Source organism: Gadus macrocephalus, chromosome 9 (assembly GCF_031168955.1).
Source record: "Gadus macrocephalus chromosome 9, ASM3116895v1".
In the NCBI taxonomy this organism is placed as follows: Eukaryota; Metazoa; Chordata; class Actinopteri; order Gadiformes; family Gadidae; genus Gadus; species Gadus macrocephalus.
The window spans coordinates 22,083,995-22,096,797 of NC_082390.1; the positions used below are offsets into that span (position 1 = coordinate 22,083,995).

The 12,803-nt window shown below is 51.0% G+C and overlaps 1 protein-coding gene across 1 annotated transcript in view; it reads left to right on the forward strand.

Annotated features, from left to right (window-relative positions):
- Positions 1–12,449, forward strand: part of polr3b (polymerase (RNA) III (DNA directed) polypeptide B) — a 31,574-nt gene extending 19,125 nt beyond the window's left edge. The window contains exons 20-28 of the mRNA XM_060061481.1: positions 1,306–1,515; positions 1,987–2,145; positions 3,372–3,489; positions 4,048–4,190; positions 6,012–6,115; positions 8,667–8,833; positions 8,966–9,079; positions 11,427–11,600; positions 11,848–12,449. Coding sequence (XP_059917464.1) covers positions 1,306–1,515; positions 1,987–2,145; positions 3,372–3,489; positions 4,048–4,190; positions 6,012–6,115; positions 8,667–8,833; positions 8,966–9,079; positions 11,427–11,600; positions 11,848–11,977 — 1,319 coding nt within the window. The 3' untranslated portion in view covers positions 11,978–12,449. The remainder of the gene's footprint in view (positions 1–1,305; positions 1,516–1,986; positions 2,146–3,371; positions 3,490–4,047; positions 4,191–6,011; positions 6,116–8,666; positions 8,834–8,965; positions 9,080–11,426; positions 11,601–11,847) is intronic.
- The last annotated feature ends 354 nt before the right edge of the window (positions 12,450–12,803 follow it).

Genomic DNA, 12,803 nt, shown 5'->3' on the forward strand with positions numbered 1-12,803 from the left:
ATGGCAAAATGACTTCACACACACACACTAGTAAAAATACGGTTGTATTCTTTGACACTTTCCACTTCAAGGCGCGGAGTGATACTTTCACAAAATGATTGGGCGTCATGGCAGTTATGTATACGCTCATTATACAACAGTTAGGAACCAATCAGATTGCTGGATTCAGGCCCCCCGTTGTATAAATATATATATATATATATATATATATATATATATATATATATATATATATATATATATATATATATATATATATATATATATATATATATATGTGTGTGTGTGTGTGTGTGTGTGTGTGTGTAGTTTTTTTTTTACAAACAATGGAATACACTGACGAATGCCAATTATACAAAGTCTTTACCCCTCGCCCCCCTATACACACACACACACACACACACACACACACACACACACACACACACACACACACACACACACACACACACACACACACACACACACACACACACACACACACACACACACAAACCTCTCCCCCCATGTCTATGTTTATACACAGACCAATACACACCAGTGTGTGTGTGTGGGCCCTTTGCCTGCCAGTCACCCAGAGTGTCATTAGTGATTCATTGGTGAGCCGTCCTCTGCATGCGGGGTCAGTATGCTCAGCTGCAAAAGACCCCAGAGTACGCACCCTCGGCGCCGTGGCAACCAGAACCCCCTTAAATGGCCCGGCTAACATTTGTAATAGTAACCCCCCCCTGCCCCGCTTTACAAACACGCAGACTGGAACTATATTTGGCCCAATATCCTCTGGCTCTGAGGTCTTGTGTGGACAGCCCTATACATGTGCAAATGGAGCTGTGTGGTCGGAGCCCATTACCACAAACTCTGTGCTTGTAGCCCGATTGTCGACTAATGGCGGCGGACAAAAGCTCCTCCTTCCAGAGGGGGGCGGCCGTGTTAATCTCTGACGGACGTTGATAACTCCCCCTGATCTCTCAGTAGCCCGACCCTGACCCGGACTGACCCCAGCTCATACCTGGGGTCCATATGGGAAGCCTTCATTAGCTGACCTTTGACCCTCCGGAGGGGAGAGGAAATGAGCATCCATCAGGGAATGTCTGACTCTATATGTGGAATGAAAGTCACTTTGATTCCCCTTTTCACTTTAAAGGCTTTAACACAACCGTGTCACTGGCTGGACTCTCCGCTTCGGGACACGTTTATAAAATCATTATATGCCTGCAATATCGTTGGCTGTTAAGAATATTTTCTGTTTAGAGTTAATTCTCCCTGAATGCACAACCTGTGGTTCATGTCACCGTCTCCCTCCAGGCACCATCGGCTACAACCAGCGGAACCGCATCGACACGCTGATGTATCTGCTGGCCTACCCCCAGAAGCCCATGGTGAAGACCAAGACCATCGAGCTCATCAACTTCGAGAAGCTCCCTGCTGGCCAGAACGCCACTGTGGCGGTGATGAGCTACAGCGGCTATGACATTGAGGACGCCCTGATCCTCAACAAGGCCTCGCTGGACAGAGGTAGAGCAGGCCCTGAGGAGAGAGTTACCATGGGAAAGCTATTCCTGCTTTATGACCCTTTATCGTGTGTGTGTGTGTGTGTGTGTGTGTGTGTGTGTGTGATGCAAATAATGAACTTTTCTAGCATCGAGAATAAAGGGCTAAAGGATTCAAGGTTTTATTAACGATTATTATATAAGAATAGAATAGAATAACCTTTCATACTAAATTTTTTTGTAGCAATGGCTATTTGTGCAGCCACTCACACAAATTGAATCATGTTTGTTGGCCAAGGTGATTAAGAAGAGACCCTCAAACCTACCGTCTTAACTAGTACAGAAACTGATGCTAATCAAAGACCGGGATTTATTGGGAAACATGTCAATGGCTAATGACATGGCGTGAAAAATGCATCCTGAGGATTAATCAAAGCTGTAGTTCCTTTGTTGTTGAGCAGACTGAAGCCTATGAACACGGTCCTGTCCCTCTTAGGGTTCGGAAGGTGCCTTGTGTATAAGAACGCTAAGTGCACCTTGAGGCGCTATACCAACCAGACGTTTGACAAGGTGATGGGCCCCATGCTGGATGCAGCCACGCGCAAGCCCATCTGGAGGCACAACATCTTGGACGCCGACGGCATCTGCTCCCCTGGTGAGGAACACCTCACTTCTCCCAGCATGCTCTCTGGGTTCAGCCATGTTGCGGATGTTAAAGGTCCCATGACATGCTATTTTATGTATTCTTTAATATAGGTATTAGTGGGCAACTAACACAGTATTCAAAGACGTTCCCTAAATTCAGCCGTGGTGCAGAGTTACAGCCACTCCGAGCCAGTCGCACATTGAGCTTCCCCCAAATGCGCTGTTTCGGTGGGCGTGTCAAGGAGGAGGGTGGGGGTGTGGCCCTGAGCAGCTTGCAGCCACCATGCGCTCTGTTTACAGTGGATGTATCGCAATGGCGAGCCGCACACAGCCTTTAGCCGTGTTCTGTAAATATTCTAGAACACACGGGAGTCCTGGAGCTCTATATCTAAATATTATCATATAGCCTACACATATCTATATCATATAATATATATTATCACGGCCAAAAGCTGTGTGAGCCGATATTATGAATCTCAAACGACCGCGTTGGGTTCTCCGACGTTCCTGGTTCTTCAACGTCCACATCAATGTGAATACACACACTGTAACGTGGCGCTCACACTGAGCGCCACTCGACCGTGCGAGCGCCACATGTGTGTATTCACACACACACATGTGGCGCTCGCACGGTCGAGTCTCATTGGCGGGCCAACGTCTCTGGGCGGGCCAGGCAGAGTAAGGGGAGGAGCTGAGATTCCTCATGACGTCATGAGCACAGATTTCCAAATCAGCGCGCTTGAGCCTCCGTTTTTTCAAAGGCGAGCAGAACAGCTAGTGCTCGTTTTACACCAAACGCAAGTTTTAGCCACTGGGGGACCATAGGCAGGCTAGGGGAACTCATATTTATGTTAGAAAACCTCATAAATTGAGATTTTCATGTCATGGGACCTTTAAGGCTGGCTTGTTGTTGGTTATTTCTAATGGAACCAAACAACTTTTAGGTTCACAGTGATCAAGTTAATCAAGTCGATTCAACTTTATTGTAAATGCAAAGTCAACAAGTATAGGCTTAGGGTTAGGCTTAACAATCTGTATTGATAATGATTGAGCAGATTTATAACGACATACAAACGATGATCTATCTTTTCATCTATGTATAAAAAATTCCTTTCCTCACCCCTACAGGTTCAAATCCAGCATAAGGCCGTTCTGATGCGTATTTCTTCAGGCGTGTTATGGCTTTAAACAGTATGTCATTCCCCCACTGTCTGTTCTCTGTGCCCGGTGGTGCAGGGGAGAAAGTGGAGAACAAGCAGGTGTTGGTGAACAAGGCCATGCCGACCGTGACCCAGACGCCACTGGAGGGCAGCACCCAGCCAGGCCAGCCCCAGTACAGGGACGTGCCCATCGGGTGAGCCCACCGCCAGAACACCGCCCACATCCACCTCACCTCCCAGAGCCCCGTCCACATCCACCTCACCTCCCAGAGCCCCGCCCACATCCACCTCACCTCCCAGAGTCCCGCCCACCCCACCTCCCAGAGCCCCGCCCACATCCACCTCACCACTCTGAGCCCCGCCCACATCCACCTCACCACCCAGAGCCCCGCCCACATCCACCTCACCACCCAGAGCCCCACCCACATCCACCTCACCACCCAGAGCCCCGCCCACATCCACCTCACCACTCAGAGCCCCGCCCACATCCACCTCACCACTCAGAGCCCCGCCCACCCCCCTTACCCCCACCATACCCCCACATCCACCTCACCCCCACATCCATCTCACCTCACCCCCACATCCACCTCACCCCACTTCCCCCTCACCGCCCAATCAGCCCCCCCAGTATGTCCTGGGAGGAGGGGGTTGTGTGGCAGTGCCCTCCCTCTCCCTCTGGGGGTGCAGTAGTTAGTATTAGAGACTGTTGAGTTGAAGAGTATAACGCGAGGGTTCTCCCGCTCCTTCTCCAGCTACAAGGGCTCCACCGACTCCTACATCGAAAAGGTGATGATCTCATCCAACGCCGAAGACGCCTTCCTCATCAAGATCCTCCTCAGGCAGACCAGGAGACCCGAGATCGGAGACAAGTTCAGCAGTCGGCACGGGCAGAAAGGTTCAGATCCCAAACATATCCTCTGTGTTCAGTCCCACAACTCAGTGGGCGGTCTGCAGCCCCACCGGGCTGGGGGAGAGGGTCTGCAGCCCCACCGGGCTGGGGGAGAGGGTCTGCAGCCCCACCGGGCTGGGGGAGAGGGTCTGCAGGGCAGTATCTGCAGCAGGGCCTCGTCTCTGCACATTTGTTGAGTCAATTCCCAGTGCCAGTCTTTTTCTCTCTCTCTCTCTCTCTCTCCCTCTCCCTCTCCCTCTCCCTCTCCCTCTCTCTCTGTGTGTGTGTGTCGGTGTCTCCCTTTTTTTCTCGAGGGGTTCCTTTGCCATTAATTGGCTCTTTGTCCCGCCCCAGACTATGTAAATGTATTACAGCCCAGCAGTATTCTGCCGCTCCTGGGAAAAGTGTTTACAACCTCCATTGTTTGGCTGCACCCCCCCTATAGTGGACCAGTATGATGTTTTAATCAGAAAGCTATCTGGCGCCACGCATAATTCACCCAGTTCATTAAGAGCGCCTGGGGACCGGTCAGCGCAGGACGCACTGCGCCAGGGGGGTCACTGGGGGGTCACCCGGCCCGGGGCCCGTCCGTCCACCACTGGTGGGGGGGGGGCCCAGCGGCTGTTATCAAGCAGATCACCAATCAATGCATGACGTATAAATATGTTTCGTTATATTAAATCGATAATATAAAGCGTAGCTAAATACGTTTAGTTGTTTTTGCATGTTGGCAGCACTAACGTGTTCTCGCCTTCAGCTCCCCAGTTAATTATTTACCGGACACGCACACACACACACACACACACACACACACACAGCTGGGGTGGCGGTGAGGGGGGGGGCGCTCATTGTGCGAGCCGCCAGCGTGGGGCTGTAAGGGGCGGGGTGGAGGGCCGGGCACCCTGGCTGTTGTCCTGCCTTTCTCTGCTGATTTCACGCCTCTTTTATCATTCACTTTCACACAAAACAAACAACACCAAGCATGTCTACGCTGGAACCTAGTCTCTCTCTCTGTCTCTGTCTCTGTCTCTCTCTGTCTCTCTGCACCTCACTCCCCTCTGCATCTCAAACCCTCTGCGTCCTGTGAGCGGCCAACCCTCTGACTGGTCTGCTCACTGCTAGTGCATTTTCCCCAGTTAGACGGGTTCAATTTCTCCTCTTGAGCTGACCCTCTCCCTCCCCCCTCCCCCCCTCCTCGTGCCACTTCCTGGGACTCACACTGAAAGTCATGGCTGTGTAATCCTGGTCTCACTGTCAAGCTAAGCACCTTTCTTTCTTTCTCTTTCTCTGCCTCTGTTCTCTCGCTCTCTGTTTCCTCTCTCTCTCTCTCTGTCTCTCTCTCTTGTTCTCTCTCTCTCTTGTTCTCTCTCTCTCTTGTTCTTTCTCTTTCTTTCTTTCGTTCCTTTTTCATTTGCAAATGGGCCTACGATGTGTTTACCCTGCCCCGGGGAAGAGTGCCTCGGCCTTTTAGCAAACATTTGCGCTCACACTTAAGACTCCTAGCGGCTGGGCCCCCGGCCCCCCACACCTCGTGTGAATCACAAGAGGCCCCTGTGTCCCCACTCTCCTGACTGCCCCGGTTTACTGCTGCTGGTCCCCATGTCGGCAGTACGAGGAGACGGTCCCGCCATGAGGAGGGCATTTAGCACATTTAGTACTAAATGCATCCATTCCAATTTGCCGCATCTATAACTAGTCAACTGTGTGTGTGTGTGTGTGTGTGTGTGTGTGTGTGTGTGTGTGTGTGTGTGTGTGTGTGTGTGTGTGTGTGTGTGTGTGTGTGTGTGTGTGTGTGTGTGTGTGTGTGTGTGTGTGTGTGTCTGTCAGGTGTGTGTGGCCTCATCGTTCAGCAGGAGGACATGCCGTTCTGTGACACGGGGATCTGTCCGGACATCATCATGAACCCCCACGGCTACCCGTCCAGAATGACGGTAGGTACGCTCCCAGAGCTGGTGTCTCCTCCCTGGTGTCTCCTCCCTGGTGTCTCCTCCCCCCTGGTGTCTCCTCCCCCCTGGTGTCTCCTCCCCCCTGGTGTCTCCTCCCCCCTGGTGTCTCCCCCCTGGTGTCTCCTCACCCCTGGTGTCTCCTCCTCCCTGGTGTCTCCTCCTCCCTGGTGTCTCCTCCCCCCTGGTGTCTCCTCCCCCCTGGTGTCTCCTCCCCCCTGGTGTCTCCCCCCTGGTGTCTCCCCCCTGGTGTCTCCTCCCTGGTGTCTCCTCCCTGGTGTCTCCTCCCTGGTGTCTCCCCCCTGGTGTCTCCTCCCCCCTGGTGTCTCCCCCCTGGTGTCTCCTCCTCCCTGGTGTCTCCTCCTCCCTGGTGTCTCTTCCTCCCTGGTGTCTCCTCCTCCCTGGTGTCTCCTCCCTGGTGTCTCCTCCCCCCTGGTGTCTTCTCCCTGGTGCCTCCTCCTCCCTGGTGTCTCCTCCCTGGTTCCTCCTCCCTGGTGTCCTCCCCCCTGGTATCTCCTCCCTGGTGTCCTCCCCCCTGGTATCTCCTCCCTGGTATCTCCTCCCTGGTGTCCTCCTCCCTGGTGTCCTCCTCCCTGGTGTCCTCCTCCCTGGTGTCCTCCCCCCTGGTGTCCTCCCCCCTGGTATCTCCCCCCTGGTATCTCCCCCCTGGTATCTCCCCCCTGGTATCTCCTCCCTGGTGTCTCCTCCCTGGTGTCTCCCCCATAGTGTCTCCTCCCTGGTGTCTCCCCCATAGTGTCTCCCCCCTGGTGTCTCCCCCCTGGTGTCTCCTCCCTGGTTCCTCCTCCCTGGTGTCCTCCCCCCTGGTGTCTCCTCCCTGTAGTCTCCCCCTGGTGGATGGTGATGCTTAGTGCAGGCCCTGAAGGAGTTAGCTTATAGGCGAGCTTATAGGTGACCTTCAAATGGTAAAGCTGTGTATTTGTGATCACTCCCCAATGGGATGATCAAAAGCAAACTTGTTTCCATCTTTCCATCTTCCATCAAGTATTGTTCGCCATTTCAAAATCAGTGAATGCTCTCCGAAGTTCCTGGGTCCAGAAAAGATTCAGAAATATAACGTCAGCATTCCATGGCTTCATCTTGAACGTCGGCGATAGGCACAACATACTAAAGCGCCTCATGCTAAATCCACTCTCTACTGGTCCTGGAGTCCTCCTGAGATGAAGCCCGAGGGACTGTTGAAGTTCTCGAGCTCAACTGGACCTTGACAAGAGGAGGACTGTACTCACCGGGATGTACTTCTGCAACCAAGCCTCCATTAGCTTCATCCATGGAGCACACAACCACCAACACTACTTCCTGAAACACAGGGTTGTTGCCGAGGCAACCGCTACAAGCTCTAGCAGACTGATACAGACTAAAGCTATATCACAATTGTTCATTAGATTCGAGCGAAGGTAAACAGCCCTTCCTGGTAGGACCCCCGACGCCCCCCTCCTACACTGTAAACTGGAGTGGTCTATAGTGGTAAAGCTGTTTGTCTCTGTCTTTACTCTGGACGGTTGTCGTGGACAACACCAAGATATGTTTGGTCTGGGAGGGACGGCTCTCTGCTCCTCGGAGTGAAATGAGAGTAGGTGTTTCCTTTTATGTGTTGGGGTTGGAGGTCACCTGGCTGTGACCTTTAGCGGTATTGTTTAGATTTGTCCTCTCCAGTCCGGCAGAGTCGGGGGATTAGTCAGTGTTTCAATTGTTCCAGTGCTTGTAACATATCTGTTTATAGAAATGTATAATATAATGTGTCTGTTGGAGCTTGGAGCTTTGCTCAGTAACAGGGAAATTCTGTGATTGGTTGAGAGTTCCAGTAGTGGGTCCATGCGGATTAAAGTGGTCCCAGCTCAAACTTGGGGGCCAGCAACTCCCAGCATAGCGTAGCAGCTGCATGTGTACTTCACCGGATGTCCCTGTTTTCATTCTATGTTAGGTTCAGTGGAGTCTGATCTAGTTGTTCTTCTATGTTAGGTTCAGTAGAGTCTGATCTAGTTGCACTTCTGGGTTAGGTTCAGTAGAGTCTGAACTAGTTGTTCGTCTATGTTAGGTTCAGTAGAGTCTGATCTAGTTGTTCTTCTATGTTAGGTTCAGTAGAGTCTGATCTAGTTGCACTTCTGGGTTAGGTTCAGTAGAGTCTGATCTAGTTGTTCTTCTATGTTAGGTTCAGTAGAGTCTGATCTAGTTGTTCTTCTATGTTAGGTTCAGTAGAGTCTGATCTAGTTGTTCTTCTATGTTAGGTTAAGTAGAGTCTGATCTAGTTGTTCTTCTATGTTAGGTTCAATAGAGTCTGATCTAGTTGTTCTTCTATGTTAGATTCAGTAGAGTCTGATCTAGTTGTTCTTCTATGTTAGGTTCAGTAGAGTCTGATCTAGTTTTACTTCTATGCTAGCTTCAGTAGAGTCTGATCTAGTTGTACTTCTATGCTAGGTTCAGTAGAGTCTGATCTAGGTGTACTTCTATGTTAGGTTCAGTAGAGTCTGATCTAGGTGTACTTCTATGTTAGGTTCAGTAGAGTCTGATGTGCTTCCAGGTTGGGAAGCTGATCGAGCTGCTGGCCGGTAAGGCTGGGGTTCTGGACGGCCGGTTCCACTACGGCACGGCATTCGGGGGAAGTAAGGTGAAAGACGTGTGTGAGGATCTGATCCGGTTCGGATACAACTACCAGGGCAAGGACTACGTGACCTCCGGCATCACCGGGTAACTGCTCCACCAACACCCTCATCACCTCATTATAATATATCAGACAGAACCATTTAAAAACGACAAATGTAAAAACAAGTTTGTGTGGTTTGGTTGGGTCTTTATTCCGGCTCCGCTCCTCGTCCCCAGAGAGTCCCTGGAGGCCTACATCTACTTTGGACCGGTCTACTACCAGAAGCTGAAGCACATGGTCCTGGATAAGATGCACGCCCGGGCGAGAGGGCCGCGCGCCGTCCTCACCAGGTACCGCCCTGCACACACACCGCTCTCTCTCCCTCCTGCTGCAGCAGGGGTGTTCGGTGGTCGCCCCGAGCCGGACTGAGTAGACCCTGGGGGGGACAGGGCGAGGCTGCACCCCCCGGTGCATCGGCCAATCAATGCACTCAGGTTAAACCGGACATCACCACACACACTCTGACAGGCCGTTACTGAACACCTGCTCTGTTACAATTCTATCAGTTCTACAATAAACGGGTTTAAAGAGTAGAAGGGAGCAATATTTTGAAACTAAACAACCAAAATAAGTCCTCTCGTCCTCCCTACACCCCAAACGCAATATTTCACAGAGCATTTCACTTAATTAGACGAATATCTCAAATAATAGCACTTTAACCTTACCTAGAGCCCCTTTAACATACAATGCTAGATCCCTCATTTGAGGTTCTTCCTAAAGCCCTCAACACACACATCCTATACCATAATACACAGTCAGTGCGTTTATATGGGACAGCTAGATCGGATTAAGCCTTATACCGATTTTGCTACTCGAACGGACCTTGTCAATTATCCGAACGTGCATGGCCTTTAAGAGATGCAGTAGGAAGGACGGTCCTGCAGTAGGAAGGACCAGTGTTAGGGTTACCCCCCCCAGAGGAGAGCTGCTGTCCCGCTCAGTGTCCTGCAGTAGGAAGGACCAGTGTTAGGGTTAACCCCCAGAGGAGACCTGCTGTCCCACTCAGTGTCCTGCAGTAGGAAGGACCAGTGTTAGGGTTAACCCCCAGAGGAGACCTGCTGTCCCACTCAGTGTCCTGCAGTAGGAAGGACCAGTGTTAGGGTTAACCCCCAGAGGAGACCTGCTGTCCCACTCAGTGTCCTGCAGTAGGAAGGACCAGTGTTAGGGTTAACCCCCAGAGGAGACATGCTGTCCCACTCAGTGTCCTGCAGTAGGAAGGACCAGTGTTAGGGTTAACCCCCAGAGGAGAGCTGCTGTCCCGCTCAGTGTCCTGCAGTAGGAAGGACCAGTGTTAGGGTTAACCCCCAGAGGAGACCTGCTGTCCCACTCAGTGTCCTGCAGTAGGAAGGACCAGTGTTAGGGTTAACCCCCAGAGGAGACCTGCTGTCCCACTCAGTGTCCTGCAGTAGGAAGGACCAGTGTTACGGTTAACCCCCAGAGGAGACCTGCTGTCCCGCTCAGTGTCCTGCAGTAGGAAGGACCAGTGTTAGGGTTAACCCCCAGAGGAGACCTGCTGTCCCACTCAGTGTCCTGCAGTAGGAAGGACCAGTGTTACGGTTACCCCACCAGCTTCGGGGGGTCAGCGGCGTCATTAGAAAGCCCTGCCTCTGTATTCATACCTACATCATTACACGGTGTGTAGCCTACATTCTAAATTCTTCTGAAATTTTATAAAATGCCTATGCCAGGTAGCTTATTCTGAAGAAAGACTTAATCAAGAAAGGATTATGGGAGCATTTTCGCGATTGCTCATTAACGTGACCTGCAGATTGGGGTGGCGGCGCGCTGAATGCGGGCAGCAGGCTAACTGATGTGACTGACAACAAGTGAACACTGAACCAACCCCACTGACATTACAATATCAATACATCATGGGCCTACTTCGGACCAACACCAACAGTGACCATCAAGGCTATATTACAGGGACGGACGATTGCAGAACATAGCGCTATGTTACACATGGTCATAATGCCCATCCTGACTTTGAAATCAATTTGCCTACTCCCCTAACTGAAATAAAGGACGTACATTATGTCACTTAATCTAATAACTATAAGGCAATATATTGTTTTCAACATCTTTTGGCATCGCTGCCGGTGTTTTATATCGGAGCAATAGTCGAGTGATGTCAAGTAAACAAAAGTCAAAAGATGCTGAAGGCTTAGAAATGGTACAGTCCATTGAAGGGGTGTTTGAAATCGTAAGACATTAGATTATTCCTTGCATGAGCACAGATTTAGAAATACTACATAACCAAACACTTGGAATTTTAATAATATCAAGTATTTCAGTACCCCCCAAACTGTCGTTTTAGTCCCTTTTTGGGGGGCTCCCAATCCCATTCGAGGGCGTCTGACCCCCGCAAACCCCTCCGTAATTCGAACCCTGGGAAGGACCCCCCCTGTAGGAGATCTGAGCTCTGGTTGTGTGTTGAATGGATGGGTGGTGCTGAGTGGCTACCGAGGGTGGAGTTGTGCTGGATGTCGTAGCGCTACGACCGAACCTGGTCCCTGGTCAACGAATGCTTCCGATGCCTCAAACATCGTGTGTTGGGGGATGGCACATCCAGTGTCGTCGTCGTCGTCCCCCCCCCTCTCAACCTTTCTCAACATCCGTCTGCCCACCCTCCTCCACCAGGCAGCCCACTGAGGGCCGATCCCGTGACGGCGGTCTGCGTCTGGGGGAGATGGAGCGGGACTGTCTGATTGGCTACGGCGCCAGCATGCTACTGCTGGAGCGGCTCATGATCTCCAGCGACGCCTTCGAGGTGGACGTCTGCGGCCAGTGTGGGCTGCTGGGCTACTCGGGCTGGTGAGTGGGCTCCTGGGCTAGCTGGCTAGATTCATCATGCGCTGAGGCTAGGCTGAGGCTAGGCTGAGGCTAGGCTAAAGCTAGGCTCAAAGGAGGCTGAAGCTGACCTTCTGGGAAGCCTTCTCCTAAGACCCTTCATGTTTCAACACTATGTCAACGTCCTTCATCTTTCCCATTTCGACATCCTTCGACATTGTATTCACACGCTAATCCTGCTGCCTCTTCTGTGCTGTTCTTTGGGTGACAGGTGCCATTACTGCAAGTCGTCGTGCTTCGTGTCCACCCTGAGGATCCCCTATGCCTGCAAGCTGCTGTTCCAGGAGCTGCAGTCAATGAACATCATCCCTCGCCTCAAGCTAGCCCGCTACAACGAGTGAGCGTCCTGTCCACTGCAGTGAGACGGTGTTCAGTACCTCACCACTGCAGTGAGACGGTGTTCAGTACCTCACCACTGCAGTGAGACGGTGTTCAGTACCTCACCACTGCAGTGAGACGGTGTTCAGTACCTCACCACTGCAGTGAGACGGTGTTCAGTACCTCACCACTGCAGTGAGACGGTGTTCAGTACCTCACCACTGCAGTGAGACGGTGTTCAGTACCTCACCACTGCAGTGAGACGGTGTTCAGTACCTCACCACTGCAGTGAGACGGTGTTCAGTACCTCACCACTGCAGTGAGATGGTGTTCAGTACCTCACCAGAGCAGTGAGGGGGCTTGGGGCTGGATTGTTACTCGGCCCGCTGTTAGGAGTCTCATTAATATGGGATGTATTGTGTCGTTTTTTGTTCTTCATGATACATTATTTTGTTTGTGTTTGCACATAATAAAGCCTTGTTTCACAATTTGCAATTTTGTTGTTTGAGCTATTCATTTAATTAGCCAATTTTAAGGTAGGGTGTTGAATTTGAGGCCAGTATACGAGACATTTCACACTGGGGTTCCAGTTCAATGAATCAGAGAATTAAACGCATACTTCCAAGGAAAAATAAATGATTGGTGGTTTCAGGTGATCTTTGAAGCTTGTCTATTATTGTTGGTTCTTTGTAGCTTACCGTAGATAACTACCTTTATTTACATATATACACTACCGTTCAAAAGTTTGGGGTCACTTAGAAATGTCCCTATATTTTTAAGAAAAGCACAGTTCTTTTTCAATGAAGATCACATTCAATTCATCTGAAATACAGTCCAGACATTTTTTAT